Source organism: Heterostelium album, assembly GCF_000004825.1.
Source record: "Heterostelium album PN500 unplaced genomic scaffold PPL_scaffold1, whole genome shotgun sequence".
NCBI classification, from domain to species: Eukaryota; Evosea; class Eumycetozoa; order Acytosteliales; family Acytosteliaceae; genus Heterostelium; species Heterostelium album.
This window is the reverse complement of record NW_008805063.1, coordinates 1,042,605-1,068,354: the sequence shown is the minus strand read 5'-3', so window position 1 is coordinate 1,068,354 and position 25,750 is coordinate 1,042,605. Positions and strand designations below refer to the sequence as shown.

Sequence of the window (25,750 nt, the reverse complement as noted above, 5' to 3'; positions counted from 1 at the left end):
TATAGTAAATTTATTGGAGTTATTTTTAGTTGGTGTTAATGTGTGTGTGTGTGTGTGTGTGTGTGTGTGTGTGTGTGTGTGTGTGAGAATGTGAGTGGTTTAAGATTAGTGTAGAATATGTCTGTTTGCTGTTTGTGGGGATAATAACAATAACAATTTAATTTACACTAACTAAGTGACTGTGTATGTTGGCTTTTGGTGGTTGTGCTTGCTGTGTGTATGTCTCTTTTTATCTGTATAGATCGGTTAGTGATACAAAGATGAAATGTGAAAGTTTATAGTTGCAATAACAGTGAGTAAATAAACTTAACAAAAAAAAAACAAAAAGGAGAAAAAAATAAAAAAGGGAAATGGTGTTTAATAATTATAAATTGAATTGCACAATAGGATTATTCAATTTGATTGTTGTAGAGTTGGTGGTGATGGTGTTGTGTTGTTGTTGTTGTGTGTGGCTATATGTGATTTTGAGGAAAGGATGTTGGTTGTGACTGTTTTTGTTTGTTTGATTGTTGGCCGAGAGTGAACAATTTAATCTAACTGTGATTTGAGATGATTTGATATGATTTGAGTTGAATTGAATGAGAATTTATGGATTGAATTGTATTTATTTCTTTTTATAGTTTAAAACTAAAAAAAAACTTTGTTTTATTTTTTCTTTGCAAAGGTAGTGTGATCAAAAAAAAAAACAAAACTCGTGACCGTTTTGCCCATCAAAACAACAATTCTATTTAAAAAAATCAAAAATATATCTAGAAATATGAGATTTTTAATTTTTTTTATTTATTTTTGGAAAAAAAAAACAACACAAAAATAGTGATCTAAAAAATTATTGTGTTGTTTTTCAATTTTTTTTTTTTGGTTTGAACATTTTAATACAATAGAATAAGAGATATAAAAAATGTTATTTAAATTTGTAAAGATATAATTTTGAGAGAATTAAACAAATTACATTTGGTATCATTTGTTTAATGTTTTTATTATAAATGAATTATCCATTTATCGACAAATTTTTTGACTTCTGTTTATTTAACAAACAACAACAGGTTCTTCAAATAGATAAATAGATAAAAACATGTTATTTATTTATTTGCACTTGTATTTGTTTGTTCAAATATAACATTTATTTTAGTTTTGTTTTTAACTAACAAAAATAATTTACGAACCAATACAACTCTTTTTTTTAGAATTCATATTTATTATAAGTTTTAGTTTATTTATTTCTTTATAAACAAAAATCTTGTTTTTATATTTTATTTAAAATCTCAAAAAAAAAAAAAACAATAGTTATATTTTAATTCAGAATTTAAAAGAGAATAAACGATATATAACAATAAGATTTCATAAGGTTACAGATATTATAATATTTTTAGGTAGTTAAGAATTCTCATAACTATTAGTTTGCTTTTTTTTGTGTCTTTTCAGACTTTTGCTTGTTGATCAATATATAAATCAAAAAAAAAAAAAAAAAAAAAACAAACCATCAATAAAAAAAAATCTCAAAAATAATTTTGAACAATGAAAATAAAAAATTTTGGGTTGAGTCTTTTCTCAAATCAGCACAGCAGTAACAATAATAATCACAGTGACACACAAATTGTAGAGTCTCCGCCACCAACAAGTTCCACCAGTACTACTACAAATAGTCCACTTTTATCAACAAATACAACTACTACAACTACTACAACAACACCAGGTAGCAGCGGTCAATTATCTCCAGCCATCAATAAATCACCAAATTTCAGTAGATCTCCAAAATTTTACTCTAAAAGATACAGTAGTCTAGAAATGTCAATCGATCCAATCGTCGGTATATTACAAGTCAATGGTATGTTTGTTTGATTAAAGTATTAAAAGTTGGGTCAACTAAACATTAAACAATTCTATTTTTTTTTTTTTTCTAGTGATTGAGGCTAAAGGTCTCCCAGCTATGGATCACAATGGAAAGAGTGATCCATACTTTGAAATCATGTTTTCTGGTGTCAAGGTATATAAGAGTAACATCATCAAGAAGACTTTGAGTCCTATTTGGAATGAGTCATACAATATTATCGTTAGACAATCACAAGTCAATTACTCCATCAAATTCAATGTCTGGGATTGGGATAAAATCACTGCTAATGGTAGATATTAGTTTATATAGATAAATTATTTATTCATGAATTAATCAAATTTGTTTTTTTTTTAACAGATTACATCGGAGATGTTGAGGTTGATATTCAACATCTCAAAAATAAAGATGACTGGTACACTCTGACCAAAAAAGAAAAAACAAACAGAGGTCAAATACATATTGCATGCAGAATGATTGAAAAGAAAGAAGTAAATTCTGCATTTTGGACCAGTATTTGTAGACATTTTTCAAATATAGACGATGATAATTTATCATTTGTAGAGTACACCGCATTGATTTCAACTGTAAACCCAGAGTTCCCAGAGTCAGATATTCATCTATTGGTAAATATTCTATCAAACTTTCAACTATTCAATATTCTAATATTTCTATTTTATCTAGTTTGAAAAGGCAGATCTTAATAACGATGGATCAATTTCTGTTTCAGAATTGGAACATTTCTTTAATTTTACCGAGGCTGGTGAGCATTTGTGTGATCAATTGTTATCTGGAAATCCAGATTTAATTTGGTAAGTCTTGATATTTAAAATGCAAAATCCTTATTATGATAGAAATTTAACCAAGATTAATCTTTTGTTAATATATAGGGAGGCATATGCAGTTTCTGATTCATACTCTACTATTGCTGACAATGTATTCAATAAGAATTTGACATCATTAAAGGGTGAAGGAACTGGAAAGATCAAGGTTATCTATGTTCATAACCGTGAGACCGGTAAGCTCGAGGAAGAAAAGATTCCACATTACATTGAGGTATCACTCAGAATCATGTATTCCACTTCATCAGGTAGACATGCCTGCAACAACAATCAAGTAAAGAGACTGTTAAAATACTTGACCACAAAGACAGGAAAGAAGTATTCATCACAGGAGAGTGTCAAAGAAATCAAACCATTCATTCAATTCCATAATCTAAATACCGATGAAATCTTGGATCCATTACCAACCTTTAAGAATTTCAATGAATTCTTTTATAGAAAATTGAAACCAAGTGCAAGACCAATATTCGAACTTAATAATGCTGTAAGTAACAAAGTGTTATTGACTTGGACCAAGTCCAATTGGTCCACATATTAATAGGCAAAATTCATTTTCAAATGGTTTTATTTAGAAATCAGCTGTATCACCTGCAGATTGTCGTTTACATGTATTCCCAACCATCGATAGAGCAAAGGAGTTGTGGATCAAAGGAAAGAATTTCAATTTGAGTAGTTTGTTGCAGGATGATGTGTTGGCAAGTCAATTCGAGGGTGGATCACTTGTCATTGCTAGATTGGCTCCACAAGACTATCACAGATTCCATATTCCAGTGGATGGTATAATTGGACCAACCAAGCCAATCGATGGAGACTACTACACTGTCAATCCAATCGCCATTAAAGAGAACATCGATGTCTACACTGAGAACAAACGTGCCGTCACCATTATTCAATCTCAATGCTTTGACACCGTTCTGTTTGTCAGTGTTGGTGCTACCATGGTTGGTTCCATTAACTTAACCACTCACGAAGGTCAAACAGTTAAAAAGTATGTTTTATTGTATTGATAACTTTACCTAATCTATCGATTCTAATTTGTTTATTATTATTAATTAATAGGGGTGATGAACAAGGATATTTCGCATTTGGTGGATCAACCATTTTATTGTTATTCAAGAAGAATACCATTGAATTCGATCAAGATATTTTGGTCAATAGTTTGAAACCAATTGAAACTTTGGTTAAAGTTGGAACATCCATTGGTCGTAGTTTATTGTAATGTTTGGATTGAGTTGATTGGATTAACAATCTAATAAAAAAAGCACTAATAATTATTATAGTAAAAACAAAATGATACATTCTTATTGTAGTTCTACATATATTTATTAAGTACAGTATTTAGACTTTGAATGTGTTGTTGTAGTGCTAATGATCTATTGGTGGCGATCGGTGATAATGTTACCGACGCTGTTTTACTAGCTGATGTTCTCTTTTCTGGTTGCGGGGTTGCAGGTTGTACTTGTTTTTCTGTGAGTGATTTCACTTGGTCGAATATCGCCTTTGCTTTTTGTGATGCTTGTACTTTGCCAGGCAATGGAATCGATGGATCTGGTTGTTGAAGCATCGAGACAAACGAATTGTCAAGCTCTTCGATAAACACTGGAATCGAAGTGCTCAGAGTCTCGTAGTAGTCATTGGGGATAATGCTTTGTTGAACATTGAAAAGAATGGAAATTGAGGTGAGCAAAGGTGTCGAAAATCTCTCAGAGTCCCACAGCTTTGTTTTGTCTCTCTGTTGACTGTTCTTAATGAACGACAGAAACTCTGGTGTAAAAGCATCATATAAATCTTTTAATGGTCCATTGAATTCCAATCCTTCAGTAGTCTATTATTTTAAAATTTATTAATTAATAAGAATTCTCGAACTGTTGCTCTAAACTTACACTTAAGAGATTCAATAATACAATATAAAATTGATCGTAAATAAATGATTCCGCTAGAATTGAAAGATAAATTCTGTTGATCGAGGTAGAAAGTATAATGGTTGGTCTATTCTTTGACGAGTAATCAATGATATCTTCAAAATCTGGATTTGAACCATCACTGACCGGTGTTGGTGAAGATAAGATCTTGGTAAAACCTCTGTAATTATTGTTTGTTAGTTTGAAATGATATCATGAATATTAAAAATATGTGACGTTACCTCATAAAAGAGAGTTGTTTAATGTACGCATCTGGAGAATTTAGTATCTCTAGTATTTTACTCTCTTCTGGATCCAACACCTCTTTTGGAATGGAAGTAGATAGACGATTGAGTTTTGGTGTGGAGGGTGTCGATGATGTACCATGTGGAACTTTAGGTGATGCGGGTGGAATCTGTTGTTGTTGTTGTTGTTGTTGTTGTTTTCCTGTAGTGGATGTTGTTGCTGTTGTTGTGGTTGCTGGTTGTAATATATTGGTAGAGGAAGAGAGTGGTGTGGAGCTGTTAGAGTCGGAAGGAGTTGCTGTTGTACCATCATTGGATGTTGTTGGTTCATGAAGTGGATTCTTCTCATAGATCGATGGATATACCAACATTCTCATGATAGGAAGTAGCAATCCTAGTTTGTTCTTAAATATCTCAACCAATTGGATAACGAAATTGTAGCATTTAGGAGCATCAAAGTTCAAAATGACACTGACCAACTCTGCAATAGTTTCCATTCTGATACTAAGATGATCTTCTTTCAATGTAAATAGAATTTCATGTTCAATCTCTACAAGTTCACTACTGCTATTCTTTATATGTCTTTGAATATCAAGATTGATCTTTAGCTCCTTAATCTTTGTCATAAGATTTGATGATAGCTGGATAATGATAATAAAAATAATAATAGTTGTGAATATTATGAATATTAGTTAAACACACATACACACTCTATATATAGTTGTGAATTGATATTATTTACCTGTGTACCGAATTTCTCATAGTAAGAGGGTGGAGTGAAATAAGAGTATGTTTCCATATCTTTCTTAAATATGGCAGTCATATCAGTCTTTGGTTTCGATGATTTGATTACGTCTGACAAACTATCCTCTATACTCTGTTGGAAACAAAGCATCAATAGAGTATGTGCCTTCTCCACACTGTCTTGTCGTGAGTGTTTATTCGCCAAAACAATAGCTTTTTCCAAACCAGCTGAGAAATCTCTATTATAAATCAATCTTTCAACTCTCTTTTCTCTAATTTCATCATCATCAAACCTATTACACAATAGATAGTATAGCAATTGTTAGTATGATATTATTAACATAAACTATGTAATGAAATAATTACTTTGTATGTATCATTGGATTCATAAATTTGGGAGAGATGTTCGAGTAGATGACTTGACCGTTTTGTGTACATGCATAGTTGTTATATCCATCGTTTGAAAAGAATCCAGCGTGAACAAACGGTGCATCTTGATGCTTCTCAAAGAGATTGTAGTGTGGCTCCATTGCCATGTTCCACATCTTGAAGGTGTGGTCATAGCCTGCACTCACCAACAGCTCACTGTGAGTAGGACACCACTGCAGCTGTGAGAGCGCACCGTAGTGTGCAAATACAGAAACAACCGGTTTGTTTATAGATCTCAAATCCCAGAGATCGATAACACCATTGTCGTTTCCGGTTGCAAGCCAATATGGAACGAAAGGATGCCATGCAATCGCTTGACACGTTCCTTGTTTCGTTGTTGAGCTGTTGTTGATTTCCGAACTCCAAACGATTGGATTACGTTTAGCTCTAAAAGTAGACATCAATCGCTGATCCAGTAGCATCACTGTGTTGAAGGGTGGCGCACCGCCAACCGCAGCGTAGTGACGCGAATGCGGCGACCAAGACAAAACGTTGAGCGGCATCTCCGATGCACGGAATGAAACGACAGGTTGCACTGGATTGGAAAACTCCCATATGTGGAATGCATTGTTCTCGAGACATGCAAATTGTTTCGATTGCAGCGAGTTGATCTCCACCGCCTTGATGGCGGAGTCGACACCCATTGCACCGACAGGATAAACCATGTTCTTTACACCCTTCAAACGTGTGATTGTATAGGTTTCAGCAAGTGTTGGTTCCTCTCTGAAAGTACCAGAGTCATCCTTGCAGTTATAGAGGAATATCTGACCGTCGTTGGCACCACCCATCAACAGTGAATTGTCATTCCAACACAGAGAGCTAATCGGTGATTCCTGTAGGAACTCTGTTGTAATATCAATCGATACTTTATCGAATGCATCTTTAACACCACTACTACTCTTTTGTTGTTGTTGTTTCTTTATCTTTAGAATTCTTGCAACATCTCTCTTTCCTGATGTATCTGTAATAACAATATGATTTGTAGACTTTATTATTATTTAAAGTAAATGTTGTTATTATTATATTAAGTGTAGTCAAATCATTGATTTATTGATATATATATATATTTAATGATAAAAATACATACATTATGTTGAGTAGCTTTTGAAATATGATCAATAGAACGATCGTTTAATTCCTCAAAATTTATATGTTTAGATTGGAATCTACGACCGGTGTTGAGTGCATGCTTTCTCCAGAGTGAAGATGCAGGTTGAACATCCTCTTGTTGTTGTAATAATGATTGATTAAGCATTATAATCGAACCAATATTACTATTAGTATAAACTTAATTATAATAGATTAAATATATATATATATATTAGATATTTAATTTTAAAAAAAAGGTGAATGTGAGATGATATTGATTGTTTAAAAATCATCAATAAATTAGTCATGACTGAAAAGATAAATAAAAAATTCTAAAAAAAATATCATTTAAAAGATAAACTATCATTAGTTTTTAGAATATCTGATAAATAATATATATACAAGATGAATACAGATACACATCAACAACAATTATTACAAGAATTACAAAATACAGATGAAGAAAGAGAATTATATAGATTGGCAAATGTTACTTTGATAAGAGGTACTTCTGATCAAGGTCAAGGTGAATTAGTTTTAACCAGCAAGTATGTATCAATCAATCAATGATACTATCTTTTAAAAAGGAAACTAACTAACTAATTATGTTCTTTTTAAATATTATAATAGGAATGTTAGATGGACAGGTGAATCATATCAATTATGTATAAGTTTTTTAAAGGTGGGATTGTCAGCGATCATGAGAAATACAGAGCAACCATGTTTGTATTGTCAGGTTGATAAGTTACCAGAGGATGTCAGCTCTACTTCAAATGGAAATGGAAATAATAACTCTGAAAATGGTGGTGGTGATGAAGATGAAGAAGATGAAAATGAACATCACGTATTCGAAGACGATTCTTTTACTGAACTTAAATTTATACCAACAAATAATTCAAATCGTAAGTACTTAATTAATCAATAGAGTACTGAATATTATTATAATAGTAATACTTATCAATATGTTGTTTTTATTATTTTAGTTACCGAAATATATGATAATTTCTGTTTAGGTGCTTTGTTAAATCCTGAACCAGAGACAAGTGATGGTGAAGGTGAATTGTATTATGGTGGAAACAATCAAATGGAACAAGATGACGATGAAGATTACGAAGAGTTTCAAGATGGTGATGATCAAGACGACGACGACCAAGACATCGATATGTTAAAACCAGACCAAGTTGATGATCTGGTAAGATACCAAAACCCAGATGAAGAATAAAACAAATCTTCAAAAAAACAATAATCATTTAATATGTAGTATTATATTATTATAAGTTTACAATTTATTTTATTAATGAATGGAATGATTGATGAAGGTAAGGTGATAAAAAAGAAGAGGTGTAATATGACAATATTTATATATAGTAGTAGATATAAATAACTTAACTTATGTTGGGTTGAAAAGTTTAAATCTAATCAAGAATGAATGGATGTGAAAAGTCTTTAAAGTGTTGTGCATTCTTACGATAACAGCCTGCGCCGTACTTGCAAGGCGGCTTGCTTGGTGTAGCGTCGAGGGTGGCACCACTCGAAGCGATAGTGCTGCTACCATCGTCCAAAAGTGGAACTGCTTTGATTTCTTGTTTGGTCGTTTGTTTCATTGCGAATGAATAGTCATTGAGATCTTTCAGTCCGTGCAAAATCGATTGGTACAACCACTTCTCAGAGACCACCGGGATGTTACTTCCTTCAGCGGCTGAAACCTTACCGCTCTTTGTTGTGAAGTCGGCTTTAGTTGAAATCACATGAGTCACACCGTACACAACCGAAGAGGAATAGGTTCCACCGTGTTTCGTCACTAGATTGTGAAGGCTGATATGAGTCGCTGCCAATGTTCCTGATAAACATACTTTAACTCCACTTAGATCTATAATTGTAATGCAATTAATTGGTATCAGGTTAGTTTAATTTAACATTGACAACTCTATCTATGTTCAAACTTACTTGAAGTAGGTTTGTGAGATTCAGCACTCCAATAGTCAGTTGTGCTATTCTTATAAGAATTATCTTCATCATCTGCATAATGTACAATGTAACATGGTAGAATTTGATCTGGTGAAAAGATAACCAATTCTTTCTCATCAGGTGAAAGCTAATAATAATAATAATAATAATATTTGTTAGTTATCGTTTTTGATTTGATTTGATTTGATGCTACATACATGTGATGTATAACCAGTTTTACATGGTTGACCAGTGATTAATCCAGAACATTTGTAAGATTTACCGAGGAGTACTTTGCAAAGCAAAAGTTTGGAACAATCTGAAATATAACCAATACTATACTCTGGATACTCTGAGAAATAGATACCCTTTCCATACCATCCACTATCGGTTGCATGGTCAACACCGTTGGTTCCTGGAACTGAAAAGTTGTTTGCGCAAATAGGGATGATATTCTTGGCGCTGGTTCCGTGGAATCCAAAAACAGGAGAGCACTCAGTGTATCCTAATTTTAGAAATTCTTGTTTCTTATTTTCAAACCTTTTTGGTGGTTGGTTGTAAATAATAATACAAAAAGGTAAGTAAGTAATCTATTTTTTGGAGTCCAAGCTTTGACACAATTTCATTTCTTACTTTTTGATAAGCTTTGGATTTACAATATATTCAACTTTCGATACTTTATAAGAGGTGGCCGATGACTCTAACAAACGATAGAATTGTGATTCTGCAGTTCTGAAATGTAGATCGGCGATAGAGTTGTCAAAGTGTCTAACTGGTTTCAAAACATATTTCATTGATTTGTCACCGGCAATGATATCCTCTTCACCCGGCAAAAAGAGTGCGTTGCTACTTGATTTCGCTTTGGTTGGAGTTGGTGTTGCTGCTGCTGTGAGTGATTTATCACCTGCCAACAACGATGAAATCAATAGCTTCTTCTCTTCTTCTGAGAGCTGTGAGTACGACTTTTTCAGTGCAGCTGCGGGACCATTGTCACGCTTCACCTTTACAAACACCGCATTACTTCCAGCACCGCTTCCCGCTTTCTCCTTTGTCATTTTCGTAAACAAAATCTTATCGCCATCTGCCGTTGTAACTGTTGTACTCTTTCCATTCTTTAAATAATATTGATACTCTAAATTGAATATTTTAAAACGTTTTCGTTAGTTAATTGTTAACGATATTATTTTTGTTGTTGTTGTTTTTCATACTTTTTTCAATTTCTGAACTGTCTGATAACATTACCCATGTATCATTATCAGCTTGATACCAAGTTGGTGATAAAAGAGTTGTTATTTCATTGAAAGATCTTGCAACTCTTCTGGTTTTTGACTCATCGTCGAATCTCACCTGTTCGAATGTCGATAGATTGATGAAACGCTCGGTGTCAATGGATACCTTTGATTGTCCTTTCTTGTGTGCAGCATCGATCTTCTTTGATGTCTCACTGTCAAAAGCATAGAATTCACCTCTTGCCTTCTCCCACGACCAAACGGCAACTGCCTCAGCTCTACGCACAGCTGTTTGTTTATTATCACCCTTATGATATGTCAATTCTAAAAAATAAAATAAAAATGTTAACTATAATTGATTCCTATTGTTGTTGTTGTTGTTTGAACCACCACATATTTAATATTATCTGTGTGTATGTGTGTGTGCTAATGACATTTTACCTGCAAACTTTATAAATATGGAATCATTAACTTTAATTTCAACAGTTGATTTGGGATCTTTAACATAAAGACTTTCTATTGCACTGCAGTCGGCGGGAGTAAACTCATTCCAAACAGTCTCTGACTCCTTCCATGTCCATGATATATAAGTACCGTCAAGTGTCGATGTACTATTGGTAGTACTTATGTTATCGGTATTATCAGATTTATTCTTTTTGTTTGGTACATTCACTGACGACGATGATGATGATGATGTTGTTGAACTAGTTGTAGATGTAGAGGATGTAACTGCTGCTGGTTTTGTTGCTGTTGGTGTTGGTGTAGAAGCCACAGGTGTTGCAGCAGCAGCATCGTCATCCATTGTCAAAGCTTTTCTTTTGGGTGGCATTTCTTAAATAATATAATATAACTAAAAACTATAATAATATAAAATTGTTTTTTTTTAGATCAGGAGTACTTAGTAAAAAATTAATCAAACTTTTTTCATTTTCAGATTTTTTCCAAGTGGTTTGGATCAACTTTCTTCGAAAAAATCTTTTTTTTTGTTTTTTTAGAAGAAATAATTTTATATAATAATAAATAAATTAAATACAAGTTAGAATTGAGAAATATTTTTAAACTTAGAGGTGTGAGATCATTTGTCTTGGACTCCAAGAGAATAGTTGAATCAATCAGTTGTCTTCTTCACTTGTTCTACCATGTAATTTCTTTTCTGGTTGTATAAAAAAATATTAATATTAAATGATTATATTATAATGACAAGGAACAATGACCATGAAATAGTACTTTTAGAACAAAAGAGGTACAAAGTGTAGATGTTTTCAAAATGAGAGTTTATACCAAGATTCAATAGTCGCGACAAAATTAAAGATAGAGATAGATTTTTCTTACTTTGTGCAAACGGAAAGGGTCAAACTACAAAGAATAGGAAAGAATGTCTAAATTCCCATATTATTGGATATCAAAAAATGTTCTTGGATATGCTCCGGACGGCTCCAACTTAAGCGTGCTGAAATCCTTCAAGATTAATTTCGAAAACATCCACACTTTTTATCTCCTTTAGTTCTAAAAATACTAACCAAAAAGTTGAAATATCTTTTTTTTTTTAAGTTCAATAGAAAAAACTGTTTCGATTTTAAAATTATCATTAAATTGTTATCATAAGTAATCTTATAATCTATCATCACCATTTTATTTTCTTATAATTAAATAAATAGAAAATGAATAAAACATGTTTCTTTTAAACTATGACACCACAACTTTTTACAAAAAAGTCTCTGTTTTAATTGAAATTTTAAGTTTGAAATTTATACAACTTAAATTTTTAGTGCATTGCTGTGCAATATTACAATAATATATTTAAATATGTATTTTTATGGATAAACAGGTAAATTAAATTGTACAATTTATAGTTTAGCTGTGTTTGGATCTACTGTAACATCAACATAATGCCAACTGTTATTCATTACACCTCTCAAATTCCATATATCTTTAACTTCCTTTGGTTGTGTATTACTTGCAGAATCCCCTATTATTAAAAACAAAAACCAACAACAACAATAATTATTATTAGATTTTGCGACTATAGTTGAAACAATTAATCTATATGATATCAATACATACATGCTCTACACATTAATCTAATGTTAGTTGCTTTGTCTGCCTTTATCGATTTGATTGTATATTTAAATAGTGTCCAAGCCCAATACTTATTTACTGGACCTTTATCCTCACCCATCAGCTCTGCGTAGTCCCACGACTCACCGCCATCCAGCGAGATGTCGACTCTCTCGATCTTTCTACCACCTCCAGAGGTGGCATACCCAAAGATGGTGAACGGCAGGTAGAGTCTGGAGTTTGGTGCTGGCACACATATCGCCGATTGAATGGAAAGCTCCTGGAGCGATGGATTCTTGTCCCAGAACTTCTCAATGTTGTGCCAATCGATGCCCGAATGGAAAATCTTGTAATCTCTACGCTGGAAGAAACTGGTGGATTCTTCGTTGCTGACTGTGACCTTGTCGAGCCACTTGACTGAACGCGCACCAATGATACCGGGCGCAATGACACGCACTGGGAATCCGTGGTCTCTCGTCAGCGTCTTGCCGTTCATCTCATAGGCGAGCAAGACATCGCCGTTGATATCCATAGCCTTCTCCACCGAGATGGAGCTACCGTAAGGCAAACCATTGTCTTCGGGACATCCGAAATCCAAACCCCAGAAACAAGCATGATATGCACCGGTTTCGAATGGCAATATCTTGGCTGCCAACAAAACATCGCGTAGTCTGCAACCTGACCATGTTCCATTCGACAAACTCGCAATTCCCCAACCTACACCCTTTACTTTTTTATAGTCACTCATCATTGTTCTTCTATTTCCTGCACACTACAATATTATAGTAACAACAAGACAAAACAAAACAAAACAAAACGAAGCAACAATTAGAAACTAAAGATAATAATTGAAAAAACAATAATAGTTTTAATACATACTTGTAATTGTGCTGTAATTGTTACTTTTTCAAATTTTGTCTTTAAATCGTTTAGAGTAAGCAGTAGAGCATTCTCCACCAAACCATCGATCTTTAGTGTGTAGGTATCTGGGTCGATATCGGGAACAGGTGCGTGATTTCTCACATAGAAATGCTCTGTAGGTGTAATAAAAGATTGAATCAATCTCTCTGGTCTTGGCTCTGCATTGAAAGGATCTTTGTAATTTACAACGAATTCCTCATTCCTGTAAGGTTCATTATCGTAATTTGCTTTTACTTTTTCTTCTGACATAATTTTTCTATTTTTACTATTTATATATATTATATTAACTTTAACTAATTGAATTACCACACATTAAAAAAAAGATAAAAAAATAAAAAAAACCTATTATCTTATTTGCAGCAAATAAGATAGTCCAATTAATGAATGAAACAGTGTAGAGTAAAGAAAAATAATAAATTTAAATAAAATAATACACAAAACAATAATAATAACAGTATATATTGTAATAAAGACTGAATTTAATAGTCGTTGTTGTGCCTATTTATATTATCTGGTGTTTTAAAGTTGTGTTCTCTCGTTTTATGTTTTTAAAACAACTTGTGAACCCCACACTACCCCACATATATTTTTTTTTTAATCCCAAATTTCACACACCCAAATGTTAATTACCATTTTTTTTTTTCGTGTTTAGATATTGCGCATGAAAATGCTGAAATTCATTTTTTTGAAAGTCAATATTCGCAAACATCCTTTTTCCACAAAATTGTGATGATAATTATCCCCTTTTAACACATCATTTTAACGAAATTTACAACCATGTTGTTTGATAATGTGGGAAATTTGACTATACCAAAAAAATAGGTTGCAACTATTGAATCAATCGTACAAATCGGGATCTTGGTGATCCTCTTTTTTTTTTTTCATAGAAATAAGAATATAATATCCATGTTATAAACTTTTTTTTTCTTTTATTATTATTATTATTTTTTAATTTAAAACGTAAAGAAAAAAATAAAATTATATTTGCAATTAAAAAAATTAAAAAAAAAAAAAAAAAAAGTTTGTTGTTCTTTGGACCTAACTACTACTATGTTATGTTTGAAAACTAATCGATGGACTGAGTGATTGGTATATATCCTTGTTTGATCTTGTCGATTACAAACTCTTCGAGTGTGCTATAGTGTGTTTTTGTGGCGGGTGAAGCGGGCGATGGAGGTGCTGCAGTGGGTGACGATGACAAGAGACCGTTGGCCTCGTTGAACTGGATATCCGACTCACTTCCACTTGAATCTTGTTCTTCGCGACTCGACACTTTCTTTCGTGAGGGCAACCCCTGGACGTGATAACCGAGAGTGGAAGATTTAATCAATGAGTGGAGAATCTTTCTGGAGGGATCCGACAGGTATGAGAATACAAAGCTGCCCGGTCTACTGTTGCTGTTTCTTATGATAAACGATCCCGCTTCTTTCCCAGAGAGTAGCGCGGCGGCACCGTTCGTCTCGAGTGTTCCAAAGAACCACTTTTTCTCAAAGACACCGGCGCTTTTGAGCTTGGTTCTGGCCATCGTTTCGAGTTGGTCCGATTTCTTTGGGTTGATGGCGGCCTGACTCTTTAGCAGCTCGGCCCACTGGTACAACGCATAGTGATAGTTCTTCTTGATTTTAATTGCCATTTTGAACTTGTTGATCGCTTCCTCATAGATCTGGTAGACTTTGGTTCGAACTTGACTGGTGATTCTTCCGTTTTCCGCTGCGCAAATACTGAGACAAACCTTACCACGTAGACTCAGCAACATTCCCCAGTGCGTCAGAATTTCAAAGTCGTCGGGCTTCGATTGTATTGCCTGGGCGAATCGCTCCTCTGCCTGCTCTAGCATATTGATAATCTGCTGGCTGTTCGATGTGATATTCTGTTGCTTTTCGGCTGCACTCGTAATGCCGGCGGGATAGATCATTCCCATGGCCTGGTGGAAGAGCGCCACACCCTGCTGATAAGGAACCATGTGAAGGAATTTAACCTTTGGCTGAATCAAAACAATGTCGTCCTCTTGCATCAGCTCTGAACGCTCACTGATTCGCGCAGCCAATCCCGGTCGAAATTCGATTCCTGTCATCTGTGACAATCGGAAAATCAGTAGTTCCAGCGAGAATCCATCCAAATCGATTGCCTGTAACAATGAGATAATAAAAACACGATTCAAAAACTTGACGATTACCTCCAACTTTGGTATTCCCGACATGGTTCTTCGTTGGAGTTCTCGCAGTTGATTCTTTATCTTTCTTGCAATGATCTCTGTATTGATGATAGTGGTGAATCTTGGATCCAATCCAAACACATCGCACTTTTTCAGCTTACTAAGATATCTTGCATTAATTCCTTCTCTATGCATACTGTCTATCAATGACAACTTTCTAGATAGCTCCATTATATTATCGTATTTTTAATTTTTTAATTCTAAAAGAATAAACAAAGTTAGTAAAGTTAACTTGTAAATATGTAATAAAAAGAAATGAATGGTGCTAAACATAAACATTACATTTGATTTGTGGTCAATACGAATCCAGGTATAATCTGACATAGTAATCTCTTTTGTGCACGCTCGACATCTTCATTGTTTGTTTCTTTGTCTTGGCCTCCGAATTTGGTGAATGCATCGGAAGATAATGGCTTCTTGTTGGTTCTGACTAGTTCCGGTCGGAGTAGATAGTAGAGATGCGATCCAGTGCTATCTTTGGCAGGTTTCTCTGGTGGGAATATTCTGGCGGTGTCAATCACCACAAAGTGTCCGTCTCTAGTGATGTGACCCTCGATATCGCATGGCCCATAGAGGAACTTCTTTGCCTCGCCTTGTCCTGTGTAGTGACCCTTTAAATTCATAATCTCGGCGGCACTCTTCATCAGCCCCGAATAAACAGGAAGGTCGTCATGCACACTGACACCTTGATCGTTCGATCCATACACCAGAGTGTTGCTATCGATCGCCAGATGACTGGTAGCAATCAAACGGTAACCCATATAATCGATTAACGCCATCAATGGCAAATAGATGCCATCGACGTGACAGTTGAAATAGCCCATCAAACCCTTTAGCTCATGACCTGCTGCTTTCATAGCGAACTCATCACCCCCATAAATACCATATACATCAAACGCAAACTTGAAAAATATACCATCCTTTAAAAACTTTTGACCACCTGCAACTCCTCCAACATCTAAATGTGTTGTTTGATTAAAAAATATTAATATTTCTTTCTCTTCTTTTTTTTTTTTGATCAATATGTTTGTTTGCAAACTTACCTATTGGAGGGATCGTATGTTGAATTGCACTTCTCTCTTTTATAATTGTAATTCCATGTTTTGTTGCTACCTGTACAAACTCTTTTGCAATTCTTTGAATCTCTTCACTTCTTGTTCTAAAAGATATGAATGATTTGTTAATGAGAGATTTAAACTAATTATAAACATCATATCTAATTTATATATATCTATTTGACTAACTAACTAACTAACTCTAACTAATTAACTTACAATCTATCATTTCCACCGTTTTGTTCCATTTGTAATGCTTCCCAAAATTCAACAGACCAATTACGTACTAAATATTTAAAATAATACCAATATTAGTCAATTGATATTATTTTGATAATAGTGAGCTGTTAGTATTTACCTTTTGGTTGATCATCAGTTGATGATTGTGAAATAGATAGTTTCTCGATTGGTGGTAGTATTTCAGTTGATATAATGCCTTCGGATGAACGAGCCAGTGAAAATGAGTTTGGATTTCTTCGAACATCTTGTGACGGTGAAAGGAATGTTGGTGTTTGTTGAGTGTACTCTTGTTCTACAACGTAGTTATAGATTGGTGATGTTGTGAGTGGTGATGCATTGTTGATGTTGTGTGGTTCGAATGAACTGATACGTGCAGACGAACCCAGTAGTTGATTGGCACCGTTCACCTCGATAACATTATTGGCTATCATTGTCGTCGTAACTATTGGTATCGTCTGTGATTTATGTGGATTGATAGTTGTCGTCGTTGTTGTCGTTGTTGTTGTCGTTGTCAGAGTAGTGGTTGCTGCCGCCGTCGAGTTGGAATCGGTTGTGGTCGTCGTAGTGGTAGTTGAAATCGTCGGTAGTTGTTCAAAGTCGTCACTAAATGAGAATTGATATTCTTGTTGTTGTTGATTTAGTTGTTGTTGTTGTTGCTGCTGTGGTTGTTGCTCTTGTTGTTTAGTTGGTTTCGGTGGTGATATCGAGGAATTGTTATAATATATGCCTTGGCTGAATTTGAGTGATGGAGACAATGTTGGTTTCGGGTTGGTTGCTGCCGGCGTGCTGTTTGCTGTCGTCAGAAATGAAGTTGACGACGATAGTGACGCGGCGGCGGTCAGTGAAGAGACTGCTGGCATTCGCGTTGACGTTGGAACATGAGGATAATGGTCCGACTGTCTTACCGGATCGAATGCAGGTTGCGGTATACTCAATACCTCGTAAAAGTCGCCTTGTAAACTCGGTGACTTCTTTAACTTGTCAAGATAAACAAATATCTGGTTGATGCTATTTTGTGAGAGTGAATTGATAATTGAATCTGTTGTATTACTACTACTACTACTGTTGTTACTAGTAGTAGTAGTTGTTGTTGTTGTTGTATTAGTTGTTGTTGGTTTTGTTGCAGGTTGTATAAGTGTAGGTAACTTGTTATTATTATTGCTATTATTGCTATTATTATTGTTATTGTTATTGTTATTGTTGCTATTGTTATGTTGTTTAGAAGTTGCGGTTGAAGGTGAACTACCATTGTTAGGTGTAGTTGGTTTTACTTCGGTTGGATAGAATACACTCTTTTTCAATGAAGATAAAAGGTTTACATATTTTATAAAGTTATTCAAATCATGTGGTTCCTGCTCAAATCGATGATGACAGTCAGATAGCGTGGCCATCAATTCAATACCACGAGTACTATCTGCTTTCGCCATCACAGATATATCTTTCTTGTCTATTTACAATTAATTAATTTAAAATATATAATATAAAAAAAAAAGAGTTTTTAAAATTATTAATTAAACTTTTTAAAAAAAAAATAATAATGATAAATGAAATGAATGAAAAAAAAATGAAGAAATTCACGCTTTTCAAAAATTTTCACAATTTGTGTTTTTTTTTGAGTCAAGTAACTAGTTACGGTGAGTCATGCTCCTATGAAGACACTCTCATAAGCCCATTAATAATATTAATTGATTATTATTTTAAAAACAAAACAAACATCTAAGAAATTTAATACAATTTTCCAAAAAAAAAATAAAAATAAAAAAAATCAAATGTATTGTTTGAATATCTGATTGTTTAAATATAAATATGTTATGATATGATATCAACGAATGTTTGGTTTAGAAACTGTTGTCAATTTTATTTATTTAATTAAATTATTGCCGTTTAAATTAAAATTGTTATTCAAAAATAATAATAAATAAATTACTTTTCTTTAGACTTTAATGAAAGTTTGTAAAGTTAATTTTGGATTCAGAATCTGATGGTATTTATTTATATATTGGTCTTTTGATCTGAGAAATTAAAAATATCTTTTTTTTGTTTATATATAAGTAAAATACTAAAAGCGGATTCATAGCTTGATTGATCAATCAAATTTAATATAGTTTTTTTTATTTTTATATCTTTTATAAAGTTTATATTTTTATTTTTAGGGTTTCGAAAAGTGGTTGTTTTTTATTTTTAGGGCTTTTTCCTCCATTTTTAGATCATTGATTAAATTTGGATTTTTCACCCATTTTATGGGGGTTGCATCCCTCGAAATAGATTGGATATCAAAATTCCTATCTTTTCGATTTTTATACTGGTTATAAGGTGGCCAAATATTTAGGGCCCAACAACTAGTCACTGCCTACACCTCCCCAACTCTGATATAGATGATCAGAGGCATCACCAACCAAACCTAGCCAAAAGCATCACACACACCAACTGCAGTCAAATCAAAGGCGCAAAAACCATGGTTGTAATCACCTGATGAATAAGATAATGAACTCTATGTTCTATGGATCTATCATTCTTGTTGTTTTTGTTGTTCCTCTCAATAATTGACCAGACCAAACCCTACCACTGGCCCCTTTAATGATCTAAAAAACAAATCAAAAAAAAAAACACTTCTTGATAATATATTATTATTTTTTAAAATTAATTTAAAATCAATTTATTTTTATTGCAATAGACGACTATTTGCAATGCTTTTACTCCTTTTTCTTCTTTTAGTTTTTTTTTTATTTAGATTAAAGTAAATTCGAATTTCAAGACAAAACAAAAAAAAACAAAACAAAACAAACAAAAACAAAACATAGTACATTTCTCTTGTTTGTTTGTTTAAGATTACTTTACTTCAGAAGAAGCATTATCACAACCTTTTCAAAAAAAAAAAAAAGTAAATTATAATCAATAAATAATTAATTTGTTATAAAACACCACTTTTGCCATAGTAGTATTAGTTAGTTGGTAGTAAATCATCTATATATCTAATCTTGTATTTCAACCTCAAACACCCAATAACATCAATCCACACTACAAGATTAATTTATTTTAAGGTACACACTCAACTTATCAAAAAAATTACCTACAGAGCACATATCAAAACAAAAAAAAAAACAAAAACACTCTAAAAGTAGTAATTGTAGTTTTATCGATCACAATTCTCACACCACATTTGTGTTTTTTTTTAAAAAACAACAACCAATAACAAAGCTTTTATAAAACCCTTTTTTTGCTCAATCATAAATAGTATTTATCTTTTAAAAACTAAAACAAATAACACATAAATCTAAAAACAAAAAAAAGATCAAACAATAATAATAACTATTTATCTTTTTACTTTATTTTCAAATTATTTATTAAACTTCATACCACCACTTCACAATAACAAACTACTATTTAAATACTTGTAATAATAGTGAACATATATCAATCTTAACAGTTAGTAAGTTTCATTTAAATGTTTATCATTCAACTGGTTTTGATTGATTCAATATGTCAAAACAATCATTTCAATCAATCATCTGCACACACAAATTAATTCATTCAAACAGTCCAAAGCCAAAATAGTGCTCAGAGTAAATCAACAATATCATTTTCAAAAAAAAAAAAAAACAAAAAATAGACTTTGAATGCATTTAAATATTTAAAAACCAAAAAAAAAAAATTGTTTAATTTCGAGTTCATTCAAACAAACTCCAGATTACTGTTAAACCCATACGAGGTGGTTTCGATTGATCAGCCATTGATGTGGGTTGTTTGTTGTTATTGTCGACCTATCATAGAAATTTTATTTATAAACACACCTTTCACGCAACTTGATCCAAAAAAACCGTTTGCGTTTTTTTTTATCAACAACGAGTGTTTTTTTTTGTTTGCTTTTTTCCATTTCAAAAGGGCTGCATCTCACTAAAAAAAAACTCTTTTTTTTTTGTTTTTTTTTTTTTTACAAAACCAACTGATTTATCTATTTTGCAACACATCATTGATCACAATCCAAAAAACGATCACAGACGCACCTCGAATCACCCCATTGGAGGTCATCATATCAATCCATTACAATTTTATTGACAACAATATATATCATATAAATGCTGTTGTTATTTTTATAATTTTTTTTTTGTTTTATTTAAAACCATCAAAACTACTGTCAATAATTTTCAAAAAAAAAAATTATAAAATTAAATTAAAAAAAAAAAACCTAAATCAAAATCAATATAGGTTACCTTTATCAAAATAACCAACAACAACCAATCTAACAACAGCAATAACACTACTCACTGTTTCATCTATCTATCTATATATCTCTAGTTTTTTTTGTTTTTTATCTTTTCTTTTTGTTGTAACACACCACCGCCAGTAACAATACAAGTACTGTACTATATATTAAAAATATACAATCAAATCGTATCAATAAAGTTTCTTATTTTTATTTTTATTTTTTTTTCAAAGTTTAAAACACTTTAACTTAACTTTACACATCACAAACACATCTTGTTTGTTGCATCAACACACAGTACAATACCTTTTTCTTACCACTACAACTACTACCACCACAATCTTTCTTTCAACAAATTCACTTTTTGAAGAGTCAATCTTTTCAAATCATAGAAATCTTGGTACTAATATAATAATAATCGAACCAAACAGATCATCTTATTATCAGTTCCATCAGACACTGAAAATAAGCAATCAAATACCTTCTTAGTTCTTTCAACCATAAACAGTAAAAACAAACTCCAGTAAATATTTTGCGAGAGAGAAGCCAGCGATCCCTCCAATTTTTTGTATACAAAAAAGGTAATTACTTTATTTCAAAGCACTCAATCTGCGACGATCACTCAAGAGGTATCCAAAACTCATTTGGCACCTGATCCACGATCCCCAAAGTCTGATCATTATCACCATATTATTATTATTTTTTTTTTTATTTGCACACCTTCTTGTTTTTTTTTTTTTGTTTGGTTTTTTTTTTTTTTTTTTTCATCAGAACCAACCCAAAAACATTTCACATGTGGTGTGCTCAAGTATTATATTAGTGTAAATATAGCACAAACTTAATCTCAACAGCGAAATTAATTTGGGCATGAAATTAATTTCATCAACAACCTAAAAGATTTCTGACAACGTTTTTGATTTGACAACACTAAACAACATAAAGATTAAAAAAAAATAATAACATGCAAATCTAAAACAATCAAACCAATTACTCAACAATTACTTTCTCTATTAAAATTCTTTCTTTCTTTTGTATTATTTCATTTTATTGTAACATTACTACTAAATTAAAATTATATTCTTACCTTTATTTTATTGGTACTCAATATATAATATTATTATTTAAAATCTGATCATTAATCGATAATATACTATTTATATATTATACATATATAGTAAACTAAAATCAAATAAATCTACAGATAATCTAGAGTAGGCATAACATCAACATAATCATAATCATCATCATAATAATAATTATCATTATCATCACCGTCATCATGAACAACAAACAAATCATAAATCTGCAATATCTACAACGAAAATCAAACCTCCTTAAAAATCACTTGTTTAGAAACACATTTCTTGACCATTGTCATTACACTAAAGTATTTATATCTACACTAATAACTCAAAAAAAATCACTACAACTCATGCAATATATTATGATATAACAAATCATTTTACAACCTCTCACTCCACCGATGGTCACTTCTGTAGATCTATATACAACGAATTTAGTGATGAGAAGTGGAAAAAATAGAATCATTTTTTAATTATATACATATTTAGAATTATTTGTTTGTTTGGTTTTGAGGATAATTTTTTTATAATTAAATCATTGATTCCAATTCAATTCAACTTCAGACAATCAAATAAATCATTAACTCTTTAAAAACTCACAAATATCATCCTCTTCGCCATCAGTCAGTACGGTAATAAAAAAAAAAAACAAACTTACCTGACAACTTTTCAACCACACACTCTATTTAAAGCTTCACCTTTAATCATTTTCAAAATTTTGTTACCTTTAAATGAACAACAATCATCTCCTGTTGTTAGTGCATGTGAGAAAATAAAATAAACCAACATGACAATCATTAGATATCTCTCAAAACACCACACACAACACATTATCCAACAAAGGCAATTTTCATCCCTGCAGTCCCAATTTAGCTTTGTCATACAACTATTTATTGTTGTTGCAACAACTATTTAATTTTTGTGAGAGAAAGAAGAAATCACCACTATCATTCACACTTTCATGAAAATAGTTCCACATCATCCATCACTACACTCACAATCACAATACATATCTTTATTTATTGAATTGGTATGGTGGAGTGAGCAGACAAAATAATTTTAATATTGATCATTGCCTACTTGCATCACCACCATCACTCACTTAATAATAATGATAACCTTCTCACACAATAAAACATAAAACACAATTTCTCAAGCCACTCACACTCACAAAGCATACTTATTTTTATAATGTAATCAGAAGGGGGTTCTGTTTTTAGCACTTTCAAACACCCAATTTAAATTTCTAAAGTGATTCACCCCTTTTTTTTGATTATTTTTAATTGTTTTGTGTGTGAGTGATTGTGTGATTCTGTAAATTTAAATATATTCAAGTCTTCCTGTGTATTTTTATCACATATCATACATCATAATCATAATTATAATAATAATTATTAGTATTTATTTTCATTTGTTGTTTGATTATCAAATATCCAAAAGGGTGTAGTTTTAAATCAATCAGTCAGTTGTTAGTTGTTAGTAGTGAGTGGGTAACCATACCAGTTCGTTAATAATAATAATATTGTTTTATTATATTGCAAGTATGTGTATTTTTGTTTTGTTTTTTTTTGGTATTGTTTTTGTTGTTTGTTGTGAAATAATAATAAAAAAATAAAAAATCTTCTACTTTAGTTATTGATCAATCAATCAACAATTAATTAATAATCAAATCAACATCAAAAATAAAAACAACAACAAACACAACTCTGAAAAAATAACTATTGTTTATTTGTCTCTTTATTATTAATTGTATGTCAAATAGTCAAATTTTATTTTTCATTGTCTCCTATTTCCAAACATCCAATTTTCATCCACCCAAAAAAAAAAACACCTCTTTATTTTTAATTGTTCATAACATAATAATTCCACTTTCACAAAGAATTTCCAATTTGTTAATTATTATTAATTTAATCTCTAACAATAATATATCTGTATTTCTTACTAACTTTCTTTTCTTACTACAGTAGACTCGTCCAACAAAAAGACAATCAACAACAAGACAGTCCAATCCATATATTTCCAATTTTATTACAAAATAATTATTTATTTATAGATCATATTATTATTTTAAACTTATCACCATCCACTTCCACCTCAACAACCACCAACAACAACAACACTTACCACAAATAATTAAAATTTAATATTATCAATCAACTATTAGATATTAGACCCAACCGAGCACCTCCATCACCAACTACCACTTCCATCTTCCACAACCCTACTATATACTTAATAACCACTTATATAAGTAGTAGCCAACCAACAACAAATCATTATAATTATTATAGCAAAATCAAAAACAGTACTTTAATATTTTAATCAATCAAAAATATTAAATCACAATTTTCAAATCAATCAATCAATCAATCAGTAACACACAAACAAACAAACACACTCACCAACATCATCAACTATTTGTATTTTTTAGTAATATTACTTTTATAATTAATACCTTTTTTGTTAACATTACAATCAAAATCAGCATCATCATTATAATTATTGTTCTTCTTTCTAATTAGCAATTTAGTATTTTCCAACATTCATCATTATAATTATAATTATTTTTATTATTATTATTCTTCACAACTAGTAAACTATCTATTAGTACTAAAGTAACCAATCATAAATACATAAGAAAAAAAAAAAGAATAACAACAAAACAAATCGAATCATAAAAAGAAAAAAAGAAAAAAAAAGAAAAATGATCTATCCAAATGATGTGATGAATGAAGTCCTACGAGACGAAAATGGATGTAATTTATTTAAAAACTATTTAAAGACTATATATTGTTCAGAGACATTGCAATTCTGGCTAGAGATTGAAATGTTCAAAACAAATGCACCACCAGCCGCCAACCAGAGTCAAGGCGGGCCACTCTTGGCATTCTCCTCTATAGATCCATCACAGTTACAATCATCGTCGTCGAGCAGCAACAACACACCACCAGCTTCACCACCAACCAACTCGGCATCATCGTCGCCACCCAAGAAAGAGGGTTGCTTCAAATCGAGTCGATCCAACTCGCCAACACCATCAGACCGAAAATTCCTCTCCCAAGAGGAACTCAGAATCCGTGCACAATCGATCTTTGATCGTTATCTAGAGAATGGAAGTGAATTCGAATTGAACGTAGATTGCATTTCACGCGATGCCGTTCGTCTGCGTCTCCAAGACGAGATCGATGCCAGTATTTTCGACGATGTACAAAAAACTATATATGAATCACTTTGGATGGATTGCTTCCCACCTTTTACTCATACCACTGCATATCATAAATATAAACGTATGTATAAATATTTAACGTTGTTTAATAATTAGAATTATTTTCTAACTTGTTTATCACATTATCATTATCACAGAGGAAACTGGTAAATGTCATCTTCCAGAGTTCTTAAGAATTTCATTTAAGAGAAAATCACAAAAGAATGATTTTGGTGTTATATCAATGAAAGATTTGAATAAATAAAGTTATAGTATCTATATTAATATATAAATTAAATTAAAAAAAAAAAAAAAAAAACAAATCTTTATATATTTTTATTTTTTTTAACCGTCATAGATTTCTTGGAAATTGTGAACTACCAATGATTACAACAGATATAAATTACTTCTTTCTAGATTCAATGTTTTCATTTATTTCAAGTTGTGCACACTTTTTTTTTTACATTACAATTATTATTATTTTTTAATTAAACAAAAATAAAAACTGACCGAATC

General features: G+C 31.9%; 7 protein-coding genes across 7 annotated transcripts; 3 read left to right on the top strand and 4 right to left on the bottom strand.

Moving 5' to 3' along the window:
• Positions 1–898: 898 nt before the first annotated feature.
• Positions 899–3,889, top strand: PPL_00482 (Phosphatidylserine decarboxylase proenzyme 2 precursor; the record flags this gene model as incomplete). Its single annotated transcript, XM_020571510.1, has 8 exons — positions 899–913; positions 1,558–1,825; positions 1,902–2,120; positions 2,189–2,454; positions 2,513–2,640; positions 2,719–3,154; positions 3,243–3,658; positions 3,730–3,889. The coding sequence occupies 8 exons, from the start codon at positions 899–901 to the stop codon at positions 3,887–3,889; spliced, it is 1,908 nt and encodes a 635-aa protein (XP_020438784.1).
• A 93-nt stretch (positions 3,890–3,982) lies between these two features.
• PPL_00481 (uncharacterized protein) lies at positions 3,983–7,244 on the bottom strand (the record flags this gene model as incomplete). The annotated part of the gene is made up of 6 exons (XM_020571509.1): positions 3,983–4,495; positions 4,554–4,752; positions 4,814–5,457; positions 5,559–5,799; positions 5,927–6,975; positions 7,077–7,244. 6 exons carry the CDS (start codon positions 7,242–7,244, stop codon positions 3,983–3,985), a joined length of 2,814 nt encoding a protein of 937 aa, XP_020438783.1.
• Positions 7,245–7,483: 239 nt separating this feature from the next.
• On the top strand, positions 7,484–8,300 carry PPL_00480 (Voldacs domain-containing protein; the record flags this gene model as incomplete). Its single annotated transcript, XM_020571508.1, has 3 exons — positions 7,484–7,626; positions 7,709–7,980; positions 8,062–8,300. 3 exons carry the CDS (start codon positions 7,484–7,486, stop codon positions 8,298–8,300), a joined length of 654 nt encoding a protein of 217 aa, XP_020438782.1.
• Positions 8,301–8,493: 193 nt separating this feature from the next.
• PPL_00479 (PARP domain-containing protein) lies at positions 8,494–11,083 on the bottom strand (the record flags this gene model as incomplete). The annotated part of the gene is made up of 6 exons (XM_020571507.1): positions 8,494–8,948; positions 9,026–9,173; positions 9,244–9,552; positions 9,682–10,157; positions 10,234–10,578; positions 10,696–11,083. The coding sequence occupies 6 exons, from the start codon at positions 11,081–11,083 to the stop codon at positions 8,494–8,496; spliced, it is 2,121 nt and encodes a 706-aa protein (XP_020438781.1).
• Positions 11,084–12,101: 1,018 nt separating this feature from the next.
• PPL_00478 (Putative sulfite oxidase) lies at positions 12,102–15,619 on the bottom strand (the record flags this gene model as incomplete). The annotated part of the gene is made up of 5 exons (XM_020571506.1): positions 12,102–12,223; positions 12,319–13,084; positions 13,192–13,498; positions 14,007–14,038; positions 14,966–15,619. The coding sequence occupies 5 exons, from the start codon at positions 15,617–15,619 to the stop codon at positions 12,102–12,104; spliced, it is 1,881 nt and encodes a 626-aa protein (XP_020438780.1).
• Positions 15,620–15,726: 107 nt separating this feature from the next.
• Positions 15,727–24,042, bottom strand: PPL_00477 (uncharacterized protein; the record flags this gene model as incomplete). Its single annotated transcript, XM_020571505.1, has 10 exons — positions 15,727–16,451; positions 16,492–16,607; positions 16,723–16,789; positions 16,862–18,190; positions 19,168–19,234; positions 19,582–19,604; positions 21,080–21,107; positions 21,309–21,350; positions 22,278–22,349; positions 23,989–24,042. The coding sequence occupies 10 exons, from the start codon at positions 24,040–24,042 to the stop codon at positions 15,727–15,729; spliced, it is 2,523 nt and encodes an 840-aa protein (XP_020438779.1).
• Positions 24,043–24,733: 691 nt separating this feature from the next.
• On the top strand, positions 24,734–25,499 carry PPL_00476 (uncharacterized protein; the record flags this gene model as incomplete). Its single annotated transcript, XM_020571504.1, has 2 exons — positions 24,734–25,316; positions 25,393–25,499. The coding sequence occupies 2 exons, from the start codon at positions 24,734–24,736 to the stop codon at positions 25,497–25,499; spliced, it is 690 nt and encodes a 229-aa protein (XP_020438778.1).
• Positions 25,500–25,750: the final 251 nt, after the last annotated feature.